Source organism: Euprymna scolopes, chromosome 26 (assembly GCF_053919585.1).
Source record: "Euprymna scolopes isolate OS-2025 chromosome 26, ASM5391958v1, whole genome shotgun sequence".
NCBI lineage: Eukaryota > Metazoa > Mollusca > Cephalopoda > Sepiida > Sepiolidae > Euprymna > Euprymna scolopes.
Genome location: NC_136507.1, coordinates 51,169,774 through 51,196,563, shown reverse-complemented (window position 1 = coordinate 51,196,563; position 26,790 = coordinate 51,169,774). Strand labels below are relative to the sequence as shown.

At 29.9% G+C, this 26,790-nt stretch overlaps 1 protein-coding gene across 8 annotated transcripts in view; it reads right to left on the bottom strand.

Moving 5' to 3' along the window:
- The window catches only part of LOC145248037 (serine/threonine-protein kinase N2-like), a 412,484-nt gene that overhangs the window by 357,397 nt on the left and 28,297 nt on the right, over nt 1–26,790 (bottom strand). For 4 of the 8 annotated variants that reach the window (XM_080109761.1, XM_080109763.1, XM_080109762.1 and 1 more), the window contains exon 1: nt 26,114–26,393. The exons of the other annotated variants lie outside the window; for them this stretch is intronic. In XM_080109761.1, the coding sequence (XP_079965887.1) occupies nt 26,114–26,230 (117 nt within the window). In that variant the 5' untranslated portion in view covers nt 26,231–26,393. Of the gene's footprint in view, nt 1–26,113; nt 26,394–26,790 lie in introns of those variants that run through there. 8 annotated transcript variants of the gene reach the window in all.

Below are 26,790 nucleotides of genomic sequence, written 5' to 3'. Positions count from 1 at the left end.
TAGATATATAGATAGATAGATAGATTGGACGCAATACGTAGTAATGATTTAAAAAAAAAAAAAAAAAAAAAAAAAAAAAAAAAAAAAAATTGTGCTCCACCAAAACGATTTATTTTTGCCGCAGTCGTCAATGACTGGGCTATGAAGACATTTATAATGCAAAGCTAAAAATTAAAACATGAACCAATAGCTACTACATTATGCATTCGTTATGCTGGCGTTCGACCTTCATCTGGCAAATTTTTTTTTTTTTTTTTTTTTTTTTCACCGATTTTTCCCGGGTAAAACCCAAATATAAAGTTTCACATGGATTCAAATACCTTATATATGAAGTTTCATGTCTGTAGACCAAAAACTCTAGGAGGAGTTAGGTAGGCAAAATTTGTTAAACAAAAATATATACATATACATAAATATATATGGAAACAGTTTTGTGTTTACTATAAACTTTTTACGCAAATATTATGCAAGTATAAATTATGTAGAATATCTGCATTAATATAATTACACGTAATAGTTAACTAAAGATGATCATCCCATAAGAAAACCGAATAAACTAATAGGAAATTAATTAAAATGAATGTTTAAAAGAATATGCAAATTAGCTAGATCTTTTGCTAGGGAATGCAATTCCACAACCCACATAAAGTTGTATTTTCTTTTTAAATAAATAGAAAAGAGGGGTTTTAATATGAATATCAATACACACACAAAAAAAAAAAATTATAGGAGTATAAATAGATTAAACTGAGGAGAGGGTATTTAATGCTGAAACAGGTTACTAATTATAAACTACTTGTGTATGATTAATTTACTCAGGGCTCTACATTGCGAGTGAAACAGTCACATTTGCAAGTGATATTTCTTTTACTGACAATCTTCCAAAGCTCACTACTGAGTGAAAAATATCTTTTCAACTGTTTTCTTAATAAAACGAACAACGTTAAATTATTCAAACAATAAAAGTTTAATAGAACATATTATTTTTTAACGAAGGCTGTTATATGTTGTATATTTAGAATTACACTTATTAAAAAAAAAAAATACAGAAAAAACTTTATGTGCATAATCGTCACTGGATGAAGATGTCATATGCAAAAAATAATGCGAGTTTGGCTAGTATTTAGTTGCCAAAAGTCAACTAAAGATAAATTTGTAGAGCCCTGAGTTTAATACAATTTCAAACGTAGCCAAGGTCCTGGATATGACCTTAAACTATATCCAGTGGGGAGGCCCCCAACTTGCGGGCTTTGGGGAGTGTGGAGCCACCTTTTAATTGCCATTGCTCCCAGGTCCACTGATTTGGAGTGGTAGTACCTGTTAGGGTCCCAACTATGGGTTAAATACAAACCGACTTGAAAACAACAAATATATTCTATTAAAAAAAATTTTCTTCAAAATATTTAGATTCAGCATAAAAAGGGTTGATATGCTGTAAAACAAAAAACAACCAAACAACTTCAATTGTAGCCAGGAGTAAAGGGTCCATGAGTATACGATGATAGGAGTAACTGAACACTAGATTCTATTGGATTTTTAACTCGAGATAGCTTATTCCATAGTTCATGATGGTATTCACTGGGCCAATATCACATTCCTCATGGATCTCAACAGGGAATATAAAATGATCCATAAAATTATTGCATGATCTTTGACGGACACAATTATTATTGGCTCCTTATATCATTTCCGAGTCCCTGTCAATTTTTTTTTTTTTTTTGTCTGTCTGTTTTTTGTCTTGTCTGTCCTTGCTCCCCAGTCCACCTGGGTGACTGTCACCCACGCACAGTTTCCCATACCATCATCAAAAATAAAGACTGAGTGGGTATTGATGTACAACAATCACATAAAACAAATATTTTACCTCTGACAATCGAATGTCTTCATGCTGCTAAATAATTGTTATCCTACTTCCTATCAAAAGTGATAAGTATTTTTGTCAGTTCATTCATTAGAACGTTGCCTCTCCCATCCCCTCCCGGAAAGCTGCTTTCTATAACTAAAGTACATAGTCAAGAGATCTTTTGCATTCTTAGGTCTCACTTTACTAGAAAATTTAGGATGAATTTGAGATATCAATCTGAATATGCAAAGGTTGCATATAGTTAAAGTATTTTTTTTTTTTTTTTTTGAAAATGTGTTGATACAGTTAAGGGGGAAGAGGATGAACGATATAAAAAACTTAAATTATTGGCAAGAGCTTGAACAAAAGCCATCGAATTAGTTTCCATCATAGTTTTCAATATTTTACACTTGACCACACATTCTGATTCAGGTTTCCAAATTGTCCTTTCTTAAACCGTCTTTCCCTGTTCTTGCAGTGTCAATTCCAATCCAAAATTTATATTCTTCAGACATGCATTTTTAGCATATTTAAACTTACATAAAAGCATCAAAAGTGATTTTTTTTATGAATAATATCTACAAATATATGAAAGAACATTACTAGTGTTATAAAGCTTGGTATAATCAACATTTAACATTTTCTAACATGGGAATATCAGTAAATAATTTAAATGTGTGAGCGGAATTGCTGCTTTAAAATAAACCAATAAATAATTCATGTTAGACAATATTAAAATAATTCACAATCTTATTGCAATGATAATTACTTTTTTCTCTTATGATGACTAAAATATTTAATCATTTACTAACGGGACCTATGGAAATTCCACAGGGAACTGCTTCGTATTTAACATATTGATGTTGACATTCTGTAGAGGCTCAGTGTAAATGGAGACGCTGATATTATTGTAGCTTTTTTGTTAAAACTACAAAAGTATTTATCTAAGCTAGCACGAACGCCCGGTAAAGCACTATCGTAAAGTATGCTTAAATATGATATTTTAATTCTTGCAGATTTCGTATATATTATTATAGAGTTAATGTTCTAGCGATTTTTATATATTATAAAGTTGCAATTTCAAAAATAAAAAAAATATATATCCATATGACTTGGGTGCATTAGCTTGCTCAAAACCGAAATAAAACTTTATATCTATAATATATAAAGCTGAACGCCTGTGTGTGTGTCTGGTCACGAATAGGCTCCTATATGGTTGACTATTATAGAAAACTGATTACATATAATGATAGAAGATGCATCAAGACACAGGAATGGGTATGTTTGATCTGGCATAATGATGATTCATTAAAATTGTGGGGTTTGCATACGCGCCTGGTCCACAAAGTATGGAAATAAAAAATTTAAAAAAAAAAAAAAAAAAAAAACGTTTACAAGTGTTTTTGATATAGATGTACATAAGAATAGTTTGATAAGTATGTTTTAATTTAAATAGGTATGGTATAATAAAATTGTGGGGTCTGCGTTCGCGCCTGGCCTCCATAGAATGGAAATAGGCACAAACTTTAATAAAGACTTTTCATATCTATCTGCGTAAGTATACTTTGATAATTATGTTTCAGTTTGAAGAAATATGGTATAATAAAATTATGGGGTGTTCGTTCACGCCTGACCTCCATAGAATGGAAATATGTCACAAAGTTTAACAAGGTTTTTTAATATAGATCCACAGAATATTGTGATAAGTGTTTCAGTGTGAACAGGTATGGTATAATAAATTATGGGGTTTATCTATTTTATTTTTACTTTCATCATATTTTGCTTTGGTTTTGATACCACCAAATTCGAAGCTATCTATTTACAACCCTTCCTTTTCATAACCTATCATACTTTCATAAATCAGAGTCCATTTTCTGTAGGCTGTTTTTGAACCCAGTCAACGACGGGTACTTTTGCTAGTATATATATATATATATATATATATATGTATATATATATATATATATATATATATAACTCGAGTTTCTTCAGCCATAATCGAAACTGAAACCAAAACTTATGAAGAATTCTTGGTAAAATTATTTATGACAAAAAATAGAAGAACATAACAATTAAACGACCCGGAGGTAAGTGTGACACACAAAGAACACACACTATCATATTAATATATAGATAATTCGGTATTTTACCATTTCTCAAATTCTTATACTGAAATCAGCATGGGTTTCTGCTAACTCATAATAAAATTCATAGAGCAGGTGTATTGCAGCACTTATGTCCACTTACAAAAATTTCAATCAAAATATATATACTAAAAAACTTGTATAAAATCCTCATTCTAATTTTGATTCTAGAATAGCTAAAATTTGGGGTTTTAAGAAATTGAAATTCAGGAAATCTTGTTTGGTTGGGATTTAATAACTATGAAACAAATTTCATACAAATCAAAAATATTGGGATTTTCAAATCAGAGGTTGTGGTCATACTATTTCCCATCTAACTACGCTTAATTCAAAGAAACTAGAATGTTGAGACTATTTATTAACCAACATTAAAATTTGAGATAGGTGAATTTTCACAAAGGGCTTCCTGCATACCTTAAACTAAATTAAGTTAAATATAGCCCACATTACCAAAACCTTTTATCTAGCAGTTATGTTCTAAAATTTCACAATTATTAGTTAATAAGTTTTGGAGTTTACAGCACACAACCATATAACGCCTCCCTCAATAAGTTCTGACATATAGATGGTACTAACAAAACACCATAAGATTTTTATAAAGTGCTAATCTTCAAAGCACAAGTGTCAAAATTTAAACAACTGGATTATAAGTTTACAAAATACAGTAATTTAAGTGAAGTCACTGTTGCAAATTTTGAAAACAATGAAAAAAATCTCAATTTTTATATGTTCATACTTTCTGATGATGAAAAATAATGTCCAAGGAAAGCAATGGTTTTAAAAGTGTTATTCAGTTCTGATCCATCAGAAACAAGAGTAAGGAAGTATTAGGTTACTTTAAACGTGGTTATATAGACACAAAGAATGCTGAACGCTCAGGTTGCCTAAATCCAACAGTTATTCAGGGAAAAAAAAAAAAAGCCAAAACTCGTTTTGAGTGATCATAAATTGAAGGCGTGTGAGATTCGAGAGGGGTGAAATATCAGAAGGCAATGATTTTCATTTTGCATGAATTTATTTATCAATGGAAAAGCTCTGTTCAAAGTGGATGCCATGTTTTTTCACAATTGATCAAAAATAACAATGCATTAATAACTCAAAACATTGTTTGCAACACAACAAAATAGTTTTTGCATTAATATGTGGCAATAGATGAAATGGACCCTTCACTTCACTCTAAAGTCAAATCTGCAATCAGCTGAGTGAACAAAGAGATCAAAAGCACAAACATTAGCAGGAAAGATTTTGACCCCCATATTTTGGGATACACAAAGTCTTTTTTTTCGATTACCTTAAAAGAACCATCAAGAGCCAATATTATAGAATTATTAATGCATTTGAAGGAAGTAATAAAAAACGGCCACAAATGAAAAACAAAATTACTCTTTCACCGAGACGATGCACCATGTCACAAGTTGATAGCAACGACGGCAAAACTATGTGAATTGCAGCCTCCTTATTTTCCTTCAAGCAACTGACTATTTGCAAACCTCAAAAGAATGTTCTAGAAAAAGAAATTTGCCTCCAATGAAGTGATATTGGAAAATGAGGCATATTTTGAGAACAAAAACAAATTCTAAAATAAAATAAAAAATTTAAAAAAAAGCATTTGTTAGTAAAGTTGAATTTTGCCTAAAAATTGTTTTATTACTTAGGCCCGGAACTTATTGAGTGAAGTGTTATCTAAACCTAATGTTAACTATAACATCTTTGTTGTGAGCTGATTCTGAATTGTTACAATTCCAACCAAGACGACGATTATATAATATATAAAATTATATAATAATAAACAGTTATTTCTAAAAATGAAACAGCTATACTGTGACAACTTTGACTCACTATGCAATAACAGGTAAAAAAAAAAACCCAAAAAAACTCGGTAACAAATACATTGTTAATAACATACTTTGTGTACAAATACAACCTGAATACGACTGTTTCTGAAGCTAAAAAGCAGAAATAAGTAACTTTCTTGTGTTTAATACAAATCTATATTATAAGTCAATAAGACAAATCTATAGTACAGACAAGATGAGTTTCATAATGTTGAAAGGCAATCCATATAAAATAATTACCACATCTTGAATTGTAAACAAATCTACAAATTAAGTGAATATTATATTGATGAGATTATTTAACTCTTGCATTATGGTAATTGCTAGTTTTATGCTTAAGTCATAACCGTTTTTGTAGATCTGTACCATTCTTATTCAACTCGTTTGAAGTTAATATGCAAATGCAGTAAACTTTAATAACTCAAACATTTACAAAAATTGAAATTATACCATTTCAAGTTCAAAATGATAATCAATTTCTAAGTGGACTTATTTTCAAGTAAAAAATTTAATCAACTTCAAAATGGATTAATCAATTTCAAGTTGGAAAACAACTTCAAAATGAGAAATAATATAACACAAATAAATTTAATATCTATTCTTTTATTTTTACTTCAAAGGGATGATAGAAAATAATATAAACGCTCAAAAGAAATTTATTTAAAATTTAATATTATCTAAGTTGGGAAATAATCTATGTATTTCAGATATGAAGTTAGTGCAAGTTTCAGGGGAAATATTAATAGCCTCTGAGATCATCGCTTCTAACTTGCCGAGGTGAAATTCTTTAATTGTTAAAGATGCCTTGAAGTTCCAACAATTGAGTCTGCCATATTTATTACATCAGCTGATCAGACCTTTTCAATAGGATTTAACATTGGGCTACAGAGAGCAAGTCTTGTGTTGTGAAAATTCATACTCCCCCCCCCACAACTTCTTCAATTGAAGTATGACAAAGGGCGTTATCAATAACTAAGATAATACCCCTTTCATTCGCCTTTCTAAGGCACTTCCTGTCCATTCTTTTGCATACACACACAAAATGAAGACAACCAGACAACTTCCTTACTCATGAGGTAAGTTAATTGAAAGAAGAATCATCAATTTACTAAAACAAATATCTAATTTTGGAGTTAATTGATCCATTTTGGAGTTGATTAATTTTTTCACTTGAAAATATGTCCATTTTGAATTTATTATCATTTTGAACTTTAAATGATATAGTCCATTCCAACACATTAAAAACCATAAACAAAATTCTCATTCACTTAAGTTATATTGAGATATCTAGGACATATATTAGACTTATTATGAAAGTTAAAAGATATCAAGTTAAAATCTCTGTAAACCGATGATCATAATTTTCCCAGAATATTAAAACATAGGTAATAAAAATAATTTAACAAAAAGCAGAAAATAGTAAAGATATTGAAGAAAGAATTTCATTTTGGAAATGTAAAATAAGTTTTAGAGATCATTAAGAACTTGCCTCCTTGAACTGAGCATAAATTAGAGGAGTTATAGCTAAACAATCACTTGACCCGTGATCATATGTTGGAACAGGTTTGAATCGAGAGGATCAAGGACAAAATATGCAAAATACTTTGTAAATTGAGATCAGGAAATCTAAGTAAACTCCTTTTATTAAGGCACATACAGTAGCGTCCAAAACTAAGGGACAAAATTTTAAAACCTAATATTTGTTAGAAATAATGTAAAAGGCTGAAATTTTGACAACTGGTAATCGTTATCATCCATAATAACATACTAAAATTAGAATCATTAGCAAAGGATAGTAAAAGAATTATAACAATTATTTATTTTCAAAATGGGAACGTCCAAAAGTAAGGGATAAAAATGAGAAAAAAAATATAAACAGCCAAAAACAATAAAAAAAATACTTGTACAATCAATATTTAGTAAACGAGCCCTTGCTCTCAATGACAGCTACACATCTTCGACTACAAGAACGAATCAGTTCTTGACAATTCTCGATACTAATTTTAGATCATTCTTCTTAAAGCTTCACCCACAAATCCTCCGTGTTAGTGGGATTTCTTTCCATAACTTTCACTCCTAAAATCTTCCAAAGCTTTTCTATTAGATTTAAGTCAGGACTTTGAAGTGGCCAATCCATAATTTCGAAATCTTGCTCGCTAAAGTAACTCATTACCACCTTTGCCTTGTGACATGAGGCATTATCTTGCATAAAGGTAGCCCTATCGAAACCTGAATTCTGTATGATTGGCACAACATGATCTTGAACAATGTTTTTATAGATCTGTGCGTTTACACGAGTTTGTAACCGGACAAGAGGCGTTGTACCTTGGCTAGAAAACATTCCAAATACCATGACGCTTCCGCCCCCAAACTTGACAGTTTTCTTAGTACACTTTGCACTTAATCTTTCACCAATACGTCTCTTTACATTGTTTTTTTCCATTATTTCCAAATAAATTAAACTTGCTTTCATCACTGAAAAACACTTTTGATCAATTTTCATATGTTCATATTACATACCTGTTTGCAAACTCTAATCTCTTCTTATTCTTCAATTTCGAACTAACAAGTGATTTCTTCCCTGGGGTTCGATTAAACAGCCCTATTTCTTGCAGTCGTCTAGAAACAGTGTCTTGACACATTAACACATGAGATACTATTCATAACCCTTTTAATTTCTGTGCAAGACTTAAAACGGTCTTTTAATGACATACGCTGCATTATTCGATCTTCTCTTGCCGAAGTTTTGCAGGGTCTGCCGGTTTTAAAAGCACTATTTTGCCAGTATCATTGTAGGATTTAACAACCCTGCCTACAACACTCTTGGAATGTTTCACTTTCTCTGAAATATCTCTAATGGTGTGCTTTTCCTTGTATAGCTTCACAATAGCTTGTCTCACAGAGTAATGAAGTTTTTGGCGTTTCGCCATGGTGCCGGCTAATGCAACGTTTACAAATGACTAAGTAATACTTATTCTTTAGAGGAAATCAAAAAAATTTGAATATAGCATACTGTTTACATTGTTTTTCTCAATTTTGTCCATTACTTTTGGATGTTCCTATTTTGAAAATAAATAATTCTTTTTCTATTCTTTGCAAATGATTCAAATTTTAGTATGTTATTATAGATGATAACGACTACCAGTTGTTAAGATTTCAAATTTTCACATTTGTTATTTCTAACAAATATTAGGTTTTAAAATTTTGTCCCCTAGTTATTGTATTTGATACGCTTCTGTATTTGATAGCATAAAAATTGGGTCATGATATATATGAAAGCTGACTTGTCTATCATTATTGCACCATTCAAAGGTTGTGGACATTATATTTTTTGAATGATGATACAAATTTCAAAATAAAGTGTGCATTTATGCTCATTATCATGTATGTAAGTTGAAGTGTGGATGTTTTTAGTAAAGAAGATATACAAAAGAGAAGACAATGGAATGAGTTCATTAAGTCTTCCTAAATGGGATTAAAAAAAAAAACAAAAAACTATGGACAATTGTGAAGATGAATTTATATATGGATGACAAACAATAGGACAGAAAAGTATATTTATGGGGAATAACTTAAACACCATTTCAGAACTGGACTTATTGAAGTAAAAGGAGAGTAGAAAGTGAACCATGAGTATATTTTCAGCAGCCTCATAACTCCTGCTTTCCTTTTGTCGTTTAGTCCTCACATTCCATGAGAGAAAATTACTGTTTTCTAGGCCAGAATAAATCCATCTAATTCTTATTATTGGCTAGTTTTTAATCTTATAGTATTTTTAGAGCTATACATCAAGTGGTTTTATGTCTTGTCTGGAGAGATTTCTATGAAAAAATTCAATAAAATATTTTGTTGAATTGTTGGCAGTTATCAAGATAAGGTATATTGAGATTTAAATGCTTAAAAAAAAAGTATACATTTGTTATGTTGATTATTTGTTTATGATTGTTATTAAGGAGTATTAAAAAAAAAAAAAAGAAAAACTTGATTTCCTAATTTTGGATTTTATAATAAATTACATGTGACTGGGGACTGCTTGTGAATTTCATACTCCCATGAAACTTCCTTCGGAGGAAGCCGATTCAACCTGCTTAAGGTTAGTGCCGCTTCGATTTCACTTTTTCTAATAAATCAAATAATTTTAACATGCTGAAACTATCTTTAAAAAATGAACCAACTCAGCCTTTGTTTTTGACATGTGAATGGATTCTTTAAAATTAAACAAAAAAATGTTTTAAACGTTTGAGTTATTGAGACAACTTTAAATATCATATATATATATATATATATATATATATATATATATATATATTTCACTAAAATATTTCATCAAATAAATGAAATGGATATTTAATCATTTAACGCTTCTTCCTGATTAGCTTGGTCCCAAATCAAAAACATTCCAGATCTTTCGTATTCATTGTTTTTTTTTCTGTGAATTTCCTGTCTGATATATACATATTTTTCAACATATCAAATAACTTTTTAAAACAATTGTTATCAACAGTCTTATTTTGAGCTGTTATCTATAAGATTTAATTGAACTCATTTGTAATTTTGATGGTTCAAATAAAAGTGAATTAAAATTTTCTAAATATGTCCTTCTGTATAATATGACCCAAAGAGATAAAAGGTAAGTAGTTGACAAGATGAGTTTCATACTGTTGAAAGGCAATCCATATAAAATAATATTCACCACATCTTTAATTGTAGACAAATCTACAAAATAAGTGAATATCATGAGATTATATATTTAACTCCTGCATCATGGTAACTGTTAGTTTTATGTTTAAGGCATCAGACCTTGCATTGCACTTTTAACAACTCTTATCCATATAGGCAACCTATATATTTAGTTATCCTCCAGTACAGAGTTGGTACTTTGATAAAGTTACTTTGAAATAAAACTTGTAAGTTTGAATCTCACACGATTGTTAAGTCGGTAGTCCAAGCGCCTTATTCTGACTCCTAAAATTTTAAAAGATCCAACCTAAGAAATCTTCTACTTGTAAAATACGTGTATATTTCACACACAATTTACTTATACTTGTACCGTGATTATAAAATATGTGTATGAAATATATACGCATGTATTTGTAGTTGTATTAATAAAACTATTCAACTATTCTTCATCTGCTTCAGTTTGTGTCTTTCGGTTACTTCTGCATTGTACTACCTTCTACATATTACATTTAACAAATAATATACAATGCTGCAAGCAAACAACATTCACCTGTATATATTATTTCGAGAGATTTTTTTTATTATTTTAAAGACTGTGAGCTTGTTTTCAAACGATTTATTTTTTTTTTCTTGTCTTTTCCCGTTGGACAATTTTCACCAACTCAAACTCTCAACACAAGGGGGTTTTTTTTCAGACTGAAGCTTCCATCCAACAAGTTTTATTTATGAAAATTTAATGAGAATTTTCAACAAGGTTTAAACATTTTAAATCGGTTCAAGTTTTAAATTTTATATGTTTGACAAAATTAAATTTGTATTTGATATTTATTTATTTGAAAAAGTTTTAAAATGAGATTAACATTTTTTGAAAATATAATGTGAACCAAAAATAGTTTTTTTTTTTTTTTACCAGTGTTTAAACAAACATTATCCTGTTTACAAACACTTTTTCTAAATTTTGGGCTGTAGTATCAGATATAGCAAATATACTTCTCTCGCTCTATAAAAAAATACAACACAAATTTTTCAAAAGTTTTTTATAATCTACAAATTGGATCTTTAATTGATCTAATATTCCATGTTTTATTTTGTAATTAAATGTTTATCGAATAAAAGGGGGATCATTTAATGTTCATTCACAAATTTTTACTTTCAATTATTAAAATTTCATAGTGTGCTTTTCAAACTTTGATACACAAGTTATACAGAACGAAGAATCAGTATAATAATATTTTCGTAAGAGTATTAAATATCAAAATAAAACGTACAATTAGATACTCTAAAAATAATTTAAAAAATAAAATTTTTGCAAAAAAATAAATTTGATACAAATAAGGAAAAAGGCCAAGTTCCTTTGTGTCGAAATAGAAAAAAAAAATAAATAAATATTTGAAGCTGACATTATAAAACAATGGTCAAAAAAAAAAAAAAAAAAAATTTCTAACAATTTTACTCAACATCATTAGTTCAATGACCACATCCAGATTACTGTCACCAATAACAGATGTCAGCAATATCAAATGAAAGAATAACAAGGGAATAATTAGATGCTGTTAAGACAACAGAAATAACTGCAGAGTGAGGATGGGGATGATACCTTGAAAAATCAATATCGATGGTTCACGTGATAAGTATCAATTTTTAAGAGAATAGATAATATCCCCTAGAGTTGAAAGGTTTTTATACGATTTACATTTTTTTGTAAACATTTTTACAAAAGGTTTTTAATTGGCTTGTAATCCCAGATTTTGTATTTGTTTAAAAACATTGTATTAAATACTTTTTGTACCTTCTACAAAAAGAGATTAAAACAAACATTTTTTCTTTTTAACTGAACTTCAAGATTTGACAAATTGTTCTGCATATTTATAACATTCCATTCTTGTTTAGAAGAGACTTATGTTTTTTTGTAAGCGCAGTTACTTCCTGTCTTTTACTAAAATATAATTAATGCTGTGCCATTAGCCACTGATTGCAAACTCTTCATTCATTACCCAAAATGACATACAAATAGACACAGAACTTTGCTCTAACATCATTCCTTACAGCAGATAGAAAAAAACTTGGAAACTAGATTCTCATATGTGACTGACAAAGCTCCTCAAGTGAGGCTGTGACATATAGAAAAAGTCAATATCTTTGGAGTTTGTTCTTTTTTTCAACAAAATTTGCATTTATCAATACATTAGACCACTTGCATTATTACGGCCATATTTTATAAGTTCTCATTATAAAGGTTCATAAAGGCATCACAAGAAAACGTGGAATTATATTTTATTTCTAACAATAAATAATCTGGTAAAAGTTTAGTTTCTTTTGTTTGTATTCAATTTATTAGTACATGTTTACTTACCTCCCTCCCTCACCAGAGCAGAGTCGGTTTTTATTGTGGGGAAAATTCAACTCCCCAAAAAAGGGCACTCTGGATTGAGACAAAAATGTAAATTACCTTAATCTAGAAGGATTTATTCTTCACTGAACTAAAACAAAAAGATAAAGTGTAACATCAAAACAGATACTACACTTTGTTCTTAGTCAAAATGCCAAGAGGTAGTTAAGCTAGAACTAAATAGAGATCAGCAAACAGAGATGGTATACAAGCAGTTTGTTCTTAGATGGGTAAGTCCATTCTTCCAGTTCTGATGAAGTGTCTATGAGTAAACATTTTAGCCTATGCATATATTGATCCATTCAAGCAAGAGTTCGTTAACTGGACACTAGTTGGAACACTTGTGAAGGTCATTTTGATTCTACAGTCTGCATGCCTGTTTGGACTATTTAACAGCAAAAATGCAATATTTCAATGATGAATTTCATTGTATACGATTAGTTAAATCCAAGTCACTATTTTACTCATAGCTATCATTTGTTTACAGGCTGCCTGGAATCACTTTTCTGCAGATTTGTCAAGAGGCAACAGCGAAGTTAGAATGTGACAAGCAGAGCAATGACAATTGCCATCCACTATATGGACATCAAAAGGTGCAGCAGCAACTACCATCCTGCAAGAGCTTTGCCACCATCAAAGGTCTTGAATGAACAACACCAGCCTCCTTTCATTGCATTGGTTGAATGAGTGTCAAAGATGACAAGGTTCTCCTAGCACAGATAGAAGATCTCCTGGTAGGCTATGAACTACCCTGGAAAGAGTGGGTGACACTCAATCAGGCTTGAGCAAAGGTTGCCAAAACACAGGACAACCTACACAAGTGAGAGCTATGTACAAGAAGATTGGTGTCCCTGCGGCGCCAATGTACAGACTATTACACACATTCTCATGGACTGTCCCCAGAGCGAGGTATGCTCGAATACAGAGCTGATGAATGCCTTGAACTCTTCCAGATGATGAATCTTGAGATCGAGCAAAATGCTATGATGATGACCTGTAGCTGCAGGAATAAATTTGGGGTTTATATCTTACCTAATACTATTAATATGTAATTGAATTCAACGGATCCGATAGAATTTAAACTTGGTCTGGTTGATTCTATAGTCTCCAATAATTCTTGATGAAGATTTCATTGATTTGAACATCAAGTTTTAGATTAAGATTGGAAAATGTGAAATAACATTTCTATGTTTAGCAGTTTAGCTTTAAAGGCAAAGAAAAGGCAAAAAAAAGGCAAAAAAAAAATTGACATCCTTTATGAAATTCTTGTGAAGCAAACAAACAAACAAAAAAAAAAAAGGTTTTAACCAAAATAGTAAGTGGAGCATAAAGTATTTGCCTCAGGTCTTTCCAGTCATTTTTAATCAAACAAAAAAAAAAAAGTCAACAGATCTTGTTGTTACAAGTAATACATGCTAAAAAAGAAACAAGTTAAAAATCAACCTGACGACAGTGTTAGTCATTGCTTGTGGCGATCAAATATAATGGACGAGAAAGAGAAAAACGATAATTTTTCGTTTTAAATTTTAGTCACAATTTAATATTCAAATATTTTAGTAAATATATATGTAAACCCACAGAGTTTAGACCTTCATTAATAGAAAAGTAATATTACCCCTCTCTTCTTTCACGCCTTCTAAGAAATTTACATCATATATTAAAAACAATCTATTAATTGAAAAAAAGCCTGTAACCTTGAAAAAAGTTACAATTTAGCTCTCTCCCACATGTACGAGTAAAATAATAAGAAAGTCTCAACTATAATGCCTTGATAGAACAAATATTCTATAAGGAAAACTTTAAAATAGTCGTTTTCTGCTTCTAGACTTTTTGATATCATTAGGTTCTCCTTTTCTCTATCACACACACAGATTTAAGTGACACGGTGTCTAGTTAGTACCCAGATGGATAATCATTTGGGAATACCAGGTGCTGGAAGGAAACACTCCACCCAGGTGTATAAATAGGTATCAGGCTTACTGGAAAATAACTGGTGACAGACTAGTGTTTTCCTTCTTTCTTTAAGCACATACAAATAATCTGACAATCTGACTAAAGCTCATACAAAGCATAATTCTACATGCGCTTTCTGTTTATGGAGCTATATCATTCAAGTAAATAAGAGAAAAATCTCACTTTACTTTATATAATGACCCTTCTTCCATTGCTTATTTACAAACTAAGAAATGCAAATGACCAAATATATCTTATGTTAGATTAAGGTGGGGGGATATAAGTAGTCATGCTAATTCTCCCCCTTCCTCCGACAGAATTTTTTTTTTTACTTTAATTTTAGACTGAATTTTTCCTTTTTCCAACTGCTAACATTTTATTGATGCAAACCGAGTCTACTGGATGAAAGAAACTGATGTTGAAAGATTAAATGACTTGCATCATTATCATGACAGACATTGCATCTAATAAATGTATTTTAATTAGAGTCCCAGTAATTATTTCCAACAAAGGATTCAATCCAAAGCAACAGTCTTATTTATTTATTTATTTATTCATTCAATTTTTTTATAATATACAAATATAATCAATACAAAGTCAGTACTTACTGCCAGAGTTGGAAAACAAAAAAAAATTTCATTAATTATAATAAACTAACTGTAAATATCTGGTGTAGTCCACAATTCATTAATTTCATTTTAATTTTTTTAAATTATGTAAATTATGAAGATATAAGAAATAAAAGCTCAAAATTTGATAATTCACATTTTTACCTAAAAAAGGTAAAAATATGAATTATCTCTTATGTTTTCAACTTTTTCAGTCGTTATTTAAAATTATTTCTATTTTAAAGAAATTGGAGCGAATTACACTTTTTTAGTATAAAGAGCATATTGCAGCGATAAAGAAATCACTAGTCAGACTCAAATACTGATTTGTCATATGCATTGCTACATAAGTCTAACATGAAAAATATGAACATCGAAAAAAACAAAAGAAAAATTAACGCAAGGCAAATGAATGATGTTAAATGTAAAAATCGAAAAAACAAAAAAGAAAACAGAAAAACGAATGTTACCCCCCCCCCAAAAAAAAACGTGAAAAATGGCTTAAATAAGCTTGTTTCGATATTAAAATTTAAAAAATCGGTGGGTACCCGGGTGTTTTTGGGTGTGTGTGGTCGGTCGGGTGTGTTAATGAAAACCTAAGAATAAGCGAAGTAAAAAAAAAAAAAAAAAACAGAAAAACGAACGTTACGTGAAAAATGGCTTAAATAACACTGGTTCAATATTTGAATTTAAAAAATCGAAAAGAAAAAGAAAAAAAAAGACATCTCACACCACGATTCGAATCCAAAACGTTTAGATAATGAACCAACGCTCTAACCAACTGAGCTAACACGACACACATGAAGTTTAGTCAGTTCTTCAACTATTTAAACTAAATCAGGTCATGACGTCATCTGACGCATGTGTAGAACTGTTCGTCGTCATGCCTCCCCCCCCTGTAAAAAATTGTTAATTTCAGGGTGAAAAAAACTAACGTTTTTGCCCAATTTTTCAATATTTTTTCGGGCGAAGGATGGAGCTTCAATATGATATCAAGTTTGTGAATTTTTGTTCTGTCTGTCGAAAGTTTTTAGCGGACACACAAACACACATACATACACACATTTTCGCTTTTATATTTACAGATATCTTTGGGGGGTTTTTTAAGGTTGAATAAGCCATAAATTTCCTGGAATGGGTTTGAGGAATAGGTTTCCCCCAACAATAACTGCATTCCATATTATCTCAACTGTCAGTCATCCTTGTGTTTTGCTTGGAATCAGCATGAAAATGGTTTTATTTGCTAACACACTGTCTCAAAAACTGGAATTCAAAAAAAAAATTCGATAAGATAAAATAGAAACAGATTCATTGTGAAGATGTGTCAAATCTGCACACTTAGTAATGAATAGTGTGAATAAGGATGCTGAGATGCATCTAAAAATAAGGCAAAATCTTTTGAACTAAAACTTTGAAGAAGAGATGAACTTTCATACACAACGTTTTTGTTTTTTTTTTGTATCCATTTATACAGTACTGGCAGTGCCATCCGACGTTGTTGGCCTGAGAGAAAGGGAGAACGTTATTTTGATAACATTAAAAAATATATATTATATATAATTGCTTTTATCATTATTTTTTTTAACTTTCATTTCTTTATGCATTCTGTTTTTTTTTTTTGTTTGTTTGCTTTTTTTTAATATGCCTGTTCCTCGCATGATGAAATTTGGCAACTGGTTCAATAGAAAAGAAAAATGTCATCAGCAACTGATTGCATGATAGAGTTTCAGTATTCTTTTTCAAACGGAAAATTAAAAAAACAGTAATTTTTTTTCTGACTTGCTGCAAATGAATATTGTATTAACTTTTTTAACAATAATTAGCTGGGGGGCATACTTTATCAGAATATGTATGATTTATATCTTTTAAAGTTTCCAATAAGTTTAATAATATAGGATAACCAGTAGAAATACGCTTTCTTCAAAATATTCATTTTATACTCAATACCAACAGATTTAGGAGTACTATCAGTGATGATCGATTTTTAATGTTATTGAAATTGCAATGGAATTAATGAAATGTAGTGTCAAACGAACTGCAACGTTCAAGAAAGAATGTGTTTTAATCTTAAAAAAGTAATCATTCTGAATTACTTCATTTCACAAGAAAGTTTTTTTTCTTGAAATTAAATTTTTAAAATTTAACGCTTAATCAGAATTCGATCGCTTTTTTTTAATTTTTTTTGAAATGATACAAAGTTGTTAGTTTTGTTTTTGACAGTACATGATAAAACTCAATTTGAAGTCAATTTTTTTGTCCGTTATTAAAAAAATAATAATTAAAAGATCAATTTGGGAAAAAAGTAAATATTACCCCTCCCCCTCATTTTCTACCCTCTACCCACTTTGTTATTTCTCTCTGGTTTGAAACTCTTACTAAGCTGCTCTATAGATCAAAAATAGGAAAAAGAATAAGCAGGCAATACATTTTTATTGGTTATAAGACCGGCAAACGTTAAAGATTAGAAATGTAATTATGTTGCAAAAGAAAAAAAAAATTATTACTCAGTGTCTATTTTTTTTTTTTTTTTTACATTTTGAGAATTGAGGTACATTCCCACACGCAAGAAGTTTACAGAGTTTTAGATTTCTATGCATCAGAAATGAAGAATGCAAACCAGAAAGAATGGATTTTGTTTGGATTATTAACCTAAACAACATTAATATTTATACTAGGTTTCAACCGATGTGCCCTCCGTCCTTCTTCGAATGTACAGTACATTATGCACAGTAATGCTTTTGTTTTCAGATTTAAACATAATGCATGTTGATTACTGTGTACACTGGCATTTTTATGCACTTTCATTTGACGAGTTGCTAACTTGCAGATTTATTTATTTTAATGAACACCAATGCATAGCATAACATACACTTGTAGGAGTTGAATGCCTACTAGATACCATCTGTCATGGTCTTCCGTCTCTCTGTACAGGAGTTTGTCAGAACACCCTGGCATGAGGATAGTTCACTCTACAAATAAAACCTGAACAAATATTCAAAATAATAGTATTTGAAGCTGAAATAAATTTTCTTAGCATGGCTATGCACTGGATTATACAAGGAGTGGTGCACCTGCTCCTAGTGATGTTATCACAAGTAGCAGCACTAAGCTGGATACTCCACCAGACCAGATGATTTTTTGTCCAAACCAAATAAAGACTACAAAGATAAACTATAAAATAGTCAAGTAGTCAATTAGAGAAAATTTAGTGTTCTTTACTAACTCAAAATTTGAGAAGTAGAAGATAATCTTGATTGAACACTTCTATATTTATGTATCTCATATAGACTTCATGTGTTAGCTCCAAGAATTAATTTTTGAGAACTTGCATTAAAATGGTTATTTAAAAAAAAAAAAACTTTCAATTGCTTTTAAACCGTTGTATTTAAATTTTTTTTCTTCTTGGAAATGTGTCTAAGAGACTCTGACCAACTTTTGTAGAAAAATTACCGATACCCCTTCCTTCTACAATGAATTATCCTGAAGCAAGGCATTTCTGAATATACATTACAAATCAGTTATAGAACTTGTAATTGCATTGTTATAGAACTTGTAATTGCATTGTTCATTACAGTCATAAATCATCTTTCGATAAATATTTGTATGTTGGCTGTCTGTCATTAAATACCTTTGGATGACATAAAACTAATCAGCAGTCTATGATGCCCAAGTTTTAAATAGCATTTTCATCATTATTACAGATTGAATGGTTACATCTTAATGGATCCGTTCTTCTAAGATATAGAATTAATATGGCGTTTTTTTGTTTTTTGTTTTTGTTTTTTTTAGCAAATTGGGGTTTTAAAAAGAAAATGACCTTCAAAATTACAAAAAGTTTTACTATATATGTATAAATAAATTAATGTACGAATAATTGCTGCTGCTGAATCATTATTCAAGCAATTTTGACTGTAGCGATCTAGGTCCATGAGCGAAAATATATCGTAGGTCCATACCTAAAAAGATATTTACAAAAAATAAAGTAGATTTATTTTTTATATTATCTCTTAAGCTTGAAAAAAATAAATGCAATAATGTTCGGACAAGTGATCTTTTTCTTTAAGATGAAATTTTTTTAACACAATAACAAAAGTATGTAATATAAAAGTAAAAAGAAAATCTTTGTAAAAAAATAAACAGAAACACAAGATATAGAGATATTTTTTTTTTTAATTTATTTTTTGTAAATATCTTTTTAGGCATGGACCTACAATATTTTCCACTAACAAACCCAAGAGATCGCCTAAGTTGAAGTTGCTTGAATTCATCAGCAATTAGTTGTACATATATAGTAAAACCGGAAAGAGTAACATGAAAAGCAAAGATTATTAACTTAGACTGTCTCAAGTGAATTAACTTTTCTTGAACTGTTTCCCTGATTTGAATTAGTCTTTATGAAAAGTGGAAGCTGTCACCTCAAAAACTACTTCAGTTATGGCATTAAAAGCATAAAAGAAACTCTTTGGAAAGTCAAAAATATGAACCTAATTTTTTTTTCTCTCTCTCTCTCTCACACGCACATATATAACTTGAAAGGTAATAAAAAGGCGGTTTGTAAACTAAATATTAGTAGCAGTAATAGTATTATAATTTTTATTTCCTCTTGCACACCAAACATGCTATTGTTCCTTCGTACCAAAGTTGTTATAAATCTATTTAATAATTTTCAAACCTATAGTATAAGTGTTTGTTATTAGTATTAGTAGCAGTAAGGGCAGAAGCAACAACATTATCATCTTGATTTTGCTCCATGATACACCTGTCATCCCCAAAATGCTTTATGTCAAATTTGGTGAAATTCTGATAAATAGTTTGGAAGTTAGTAAGTGTTTAGTATCTCAAGAGTTCTTCATGCTAAATTCTGTTAAATAGTTTTAGAGACTATACTAGGCACCGCCAAAACTAGGGGGGGGGGGCAGGTCAGTACTTTTTGACGGACCGTCTTTTTAAAAATCTACCAAAAATCAGGTAATTATCCGATCAATACGAAATTTTCAGCGATTATTAGGAGAAGAATGAACTTTATAACAGTGTACTTATTTTTCATAAACGATATTTATATGTATTTTTTTTTTGCTTATAAACCCCCCCCTTGTTTTGAAGTGGGAACAAATATGCTTAAAATAATCATCTGAAACTGAACAAAACATATTGTGTTGTTGTAAGGGACAGAATTATAGATTAAAAAAAAAAAAAAAAAAAAAAAAAAACTTGTTTGCATACCTTATTTTGACGTCTGAATATCAGAACTTCGATTGTGTTTAATTATCCCGCTTTTGAGTTTTGAAGTGTGAAATTCGGTGAATATGTTAAGTAAAATAATTAATTTAAGTTAAGCAAAACAAAAAAAAATTTTTTTTAATATTTATACGAAAAAAGCCATTTTAAAATTTTTGATAAATAAATTAACAATTTTTTTTTAGCGAGCCGAATAATGCATGACCATTATCAAACAGGGCATGCTTTGAATAATTGATACCAAAAAAAAAAAAATTCGATAAATATTGTGCCCTTTGTGTTAAAAATAGCATCATTTTTTTCGATCCCGTTTGAAAACGTTTGCCGCCTTTCGACTACGGTGGACCAAACGCGCTGAAATAATTTTTTTTTATTCTGCTTTAAATTGCCCCCCCCCCCATTTTGGGGAGCCTGGCCCCCACACACATACACATTAAAAACCAAGCTCATACTAATGGTCACCCATCTGGTACTGGCCAGCCTCAGCTTAATAATACATTGAAATTTTCGTCACTGAAAAATAAGTTTTTTTGGCCTGTTTGGTCTTCCATAGTTTTCTTATCAAATGCAAACGTAAACAGAGTCGATCTAGACTCTACATCGACGCGAAATATCTGGTTACCTATATGAATAAGTGGAATTATTTGAAATTCAGGTACTTATATTATAATATTTTTGCATATTCTCTTAGAAAATCATCCTAAATCTTAGACAATAAATAAATTAATTAATTATTTCAAAAACCTTTTTTTTTAAATATATAAGTACGTTTTTTGTGCAAGACAAAAAATGTCAATTGTTAACTTTTTGGGAAAATTTAACATTTAAAATTTAATTAAAAATAGTAGAAAAAGTTTTACATTATTCTGTTTTCTATATGATAAAATTCAGGGTTTTATCTTTCTGGAAAAAAAAAGTTACTCAGAAATAATGGATTTTAATAAATGTAATTTAGTTTTAAAAAACAACAACAACTTGATTTTGCGGCCATTTTTGGCAGTGCCTAGACTATACCCATAGCTACCTCTAATTTGGTGATACTTTACAGACTTCATCCCTTTTCTTTCGTCCTTCCATTTCGATCTCCATTTGAGTTTATAAATTCAATCAAGCCATCTTCTCTGAACATGTGCATATTTATGGTTAACGTTCACTTTTTTTTTTCAATAGGATTTTGAACATTGAATTTAATTATTATAATATTTAAAAGGAAATGTTTTAATTTGCAATACATGAAGATTAACTAATAATTTAAAAACTAGAAAATGACTATTTGATAGTCCAAGTTCCTTTCAAATCTGGAAAGATCACAAAAGAATTCATTCAAAACCTACTAAAACAAGAATTTATTCAAGATATAAACTAACAGAGTTCATAAACTACAGATTACTAGGAATTAGGATAAGTGCATAGCTATCTAGTAACGGTTTCATGTTTGAAGCATATCTTAACATGCTCTTTTCTCTAATAAAGGAGTCAGTTACATCAATAAGCCTTTGGCATCTTCCAGCACCACTTAATTACATAAAAATAGCCCCATTTTATTAGTCTTAATACCTTTAACCAGTGATAATTTATGGATCAGATGTAGGATATGGACCAAAGAAAACGGTTAACTGAAAAATGTTACGTTGTAACCAAGAGTACAGGTTACCATGGCATAAACAAATTGCATGTGGAATGCTATTAATGCAATTAATTTTTTTCTCCTATGAATAGAATGTTTGCAAGTAGATTTGACAAGATTTATAGCATACCAGATTTAATAAAGCTGGGTTACCCAGCTTCTAACATTTATTTAGTAGCCTTAGTTTTTTTTATGGTTTTAATACTAATAGACAAACACAAATATAAATGTAAATAAAGTCAAATGGCACAATAACAATTTAAAGGACAACACAAACGAAATTGATATACTATTTTCCTGCAAATCAATTCTCCATCTTCTTTGAATGGTTCTTTATATCTTATTACCTACTCTGGTGCAGTCATTAGAGTTAGATCAGGGATTCCTAAAGTGGAGGTGGTGAATCTAGATGATGAAAAAATATGAAAAGAAAATCTAAACAATAAAGCAAAATTATGATTGCTTTTTTTTTTTTCTGATAATATTTCTCTTATCTTACAAAATACTGCAGGCCGAAGAAAGAATTAAAATTTATGAAAAAAAAAAAAAAAGGTAATACTGAAAAGTTTTATTTCATGTTTGCATTATGTTGATACAGACAGAAGGCATCAAATCACCAGGTCATACAGCAGATGTCTACAGATGTGAAGGTTTTGGCCTTGTTGCTTTTTGAAAAGCATCTTCAGATTTGTAATGTACATTTATTAATCAAAATAAAACACCGCAAGTATCTCTTCCTAATTTTCCTGATAAAGAGTTGGTCTTTGCATGCAAGAAGTTTCAGAATCATTGACTTAAATAAACTTTTTAAGTTTATGTGTTATGATTGCTATGACAGCAGGAAAAACAGCCGAATTAAGGGGAAACAATTTTGTTCCTTGCAAATGCTGCTACAGTTTTATTTAAGTGTGCGTGATAAACAAGTAAATAAAAGGCAAAATGTCTACTTTTCATGCTTCTCTCATCCAATATTTTATATTTTATTGAGCAAAGATGTAAAAGGGCCGTTTTTATCATTCACTGATGCTAACAATTTTTTTAATGTAAATAAGTCCACAGATAATGATTTAAAGGAACTCACAGGAGATTGCATCTATTAAATTGTTAAACTGCGTGACTCCAGGCTAAGTTTTCTTTTTATTATTGTTCTAAACACAATTTTATTCATTCTGAATTACTCTGTTAATTGATAGAAAAAAATCTTGTGATTATTTAGAATATTCAGACTGTTATGCATCTTGGTTGTTATTTTTCATATTTGCAAAAGCTTGGAAAAATGCAACTGAACAAGGTTGGCGGTTACATCAGAGAAAAAGTTGTGAAAATAACAACTAAGATGAAAAGTAATCCAAAGATGAAAATGTATCAATCCCATCTCCAAAAAAATTTTGAAAGATTTTTTTTATTGACATCAAACCCAAGTATCATAAAATAGTGATCATTTAAAGACATTTTATTAAAAGAAAAATCTTTAATTTACAGTTGAGGATTAAAGAATTTTTTTTCTAATGTTTGTCAAACAAAAGGATTTATCTCAAGGGGAAAGCAATTAAAAATAAGTTGACCAAAATTGAAAAATTGCTGGCGAAGATCAAAAAGAAAGAGAAAGAACATTTTTTTTTATTATTATTTTCCAAAAGATTAGTAATTAAAGATGAGAAATGCGTTTACTTTGAAAGTAATATTTTTTAAAGTAGAATTGTATACAATCAAACTGTTATGCAATACATCATTTTTTATGGTAAAATTGAGAAGCTTCCCTGTGGCACAGAAATAGGGAGTTTACTGCATACTTTAAAAAGTGTTATGTAGTAGTGGTTAAGGATGCTAATCTCATCTTCCATCATGCATCTTATAGCTTTAAGTTATGATTTTGACATAAAACAGAATCTATCACTATTTCTAAAACGAATATTTTGTTAATCAAATATTTGCAACAATTTTAACACCACCCGAATAAGTGAAGCAACAAATAACAGTAAAAAAAGAATATCATTGGCCATCATTTGAAGAGTGAACAGGAAGTTTTGTAGAGAATTTGACTTTTGGTCAAATTTCAAAGTTTGGAATCATTCCAATGGCTTTCCTAATTTGATGTGATGTTAAAATGCGGTAGAATTCAGGATTTTGGAAAGTGGTAAACAGAGAGCGTGGCCGACATTTGTAAGCTTTCACAAGTGGAATTCAAAAGTTACAATTATGCAGATACTTTCTGCCTGAAAGACATCAAGTTTAAAGTTGTTTTTCCCCCCTCATTTTTAGTAAGTTATCAGCCATTATGTGTGAAAGGAAGGCATTGGTTGTATTGTTGCAATTTTACAAGCCTGTTTACATTTAAACTTTTTTTACAAGTTGCATTTTCAGTCTAAAAGACAAAATCAATCTAATAAAATATCTAGAGGTGCATTTTATAGTAAAGTATCCACATATGATTCTTGCATAAACAAATGTGTTGTATCGGCCTTTAAGGAACAAAAACAAATACAGAAAACTGAAAGTTACTGTCTTGTTTATTAATCTCTGAAATTTGGTTAAACATTTAGAAACAAATAATATATTGATAGAGAAACAGGCATCTATAGACGGCAGATCGTCTGGCTGCCGTACCTGAAAGACAACCAATGGATGATCATAGTGACTGACTGACTGATAATCATTATCAAGCGCTCACTTAACTGACTGGCAACAAGATGGCATGATTCGCTGTGATGGAATTGGATAGGGGATGGTCATTGGCTGTTCGTTATGATCTGCACCGACCAGTCACTAGCCAATGAGGACAGATCAAATAAAGAACAAATAAAAAGGGTAAGATAATTTGTCTGAGGCGTAACTGGAAGATAACTACATAGCTTATAACCTTACTAAATACCTATGTGAAAAAAAAAAAAAAAAGATTAACAAAATAAATTATTTAAGACAATATTTGTGATATTTTTCTTTATAATTTTTTTTAGTAAATCTTTCACTTACTGTAAAGAAAATATGGGATGGTGGAAAATATTGATATTTTGAGAGAAACTCACCCCTTGTATCTACTTTTCATACTTCCGCCATTTAATGGGACATAACAATTTTTTTTAATGCAACTGATGTTCTTTGTAATCGCATCGAGCGATATTTAATTAAAACATCAGATGCCGACTTTACAAAAGAATCCAGAATAAGGTTTATAACTTTTTAAAACTGCACATAAATGCAATAACTTTCTTATTTTGTTTTTAACAATCGAGTTTTTTTGTTTTTTTATTATTCATATTAAAATTTGTACATTTACTTTACAGTTCATTATACCCGGTGAACCAAGTGCAAGAGAGATACAAGCAATTGCACTTAAAATGGCGGTTAGAATCTTAAAAAGATCACTCGATTGGAATGTATGAGACAGCGAGGGAATGTCTGGCATCCAGTAGAATGCCTCATCCTCAGTAACAATTTTTAAAAAATTTTTTTCATTTTGTTCTAACAAAATGAAAAAAAATTGTTACTATCTCTAAGTGTAAATGAAATAAAATCCCTCTGTAACATAAAAAGTAAAATAAAAACTTTAATGTTATTTAGTGGTAAAATAGTCATTAAAATAAAAACTAAGCTTTATTTTTCCAGGCGTGTCAACGTGCAGAAGGTGAAAACTAGAAACTCGGTATAACCAAGCAAAGCACCTCTTCAGCAAGTTTCATAATGGATTTCCACTGAAATAATACAAATCCGACATAACAAGATAACCGAAAGCAAAAAAAGATGAAAAAAGAAAAACATCCATATTCTCATAAAATCATTTCAAGCAAAATCTTACCGTATACTCTGATTTACTCGTTTCGTTTAATCTCGTTTCATTCGACACTGATTTTTTGTAGGTAAATATTTTCATTTGTGAAGTCAACATAAACCAAGATTTCTTGCCTCCCGTCATTCACCTTTGCCGATTTCAACTTAATGAAATTACTATTCATGTAGAGATGACCCAACTTTAATGTTTTGCTCCAAAAGATTCGTCTTGTGTGTTTGTCTGTATATAATCTTTAGCAAGTGTCACACTAACATACATTCAACATATAAAGGTGTGGCTTTAGTTTGAAAAAAAAAAACAAAAAAAAAAAAAGAAAAAGACAAACGTGATTTTGTTACATATATATATATATATATATATATATATATATATATATTAGTTCTCATAAGAGTCATCTTGAGTGGGCAGGAAAATAAATTAAAAAGTTATGGTTGTATTTTTATTTTTAAATATGTTTTGCTCCTTCACTAGATAAATCGTGACGTTGTTAAGATCATTTACGTAAGAGCATAGAAAAAAAATTACCTAACATAAATAGTTAAAAAAAAAAAAAAAAAAAGTTACTTTTAATTACAAAAAACTTTCTTTGTAAAGAAAGTGAGAATCTCTGATTCAACAAATAAGAAATTTATATAGAAATAAAATTGCCTAATCAGAAATTTTATCTAAACTATATTTGTGGT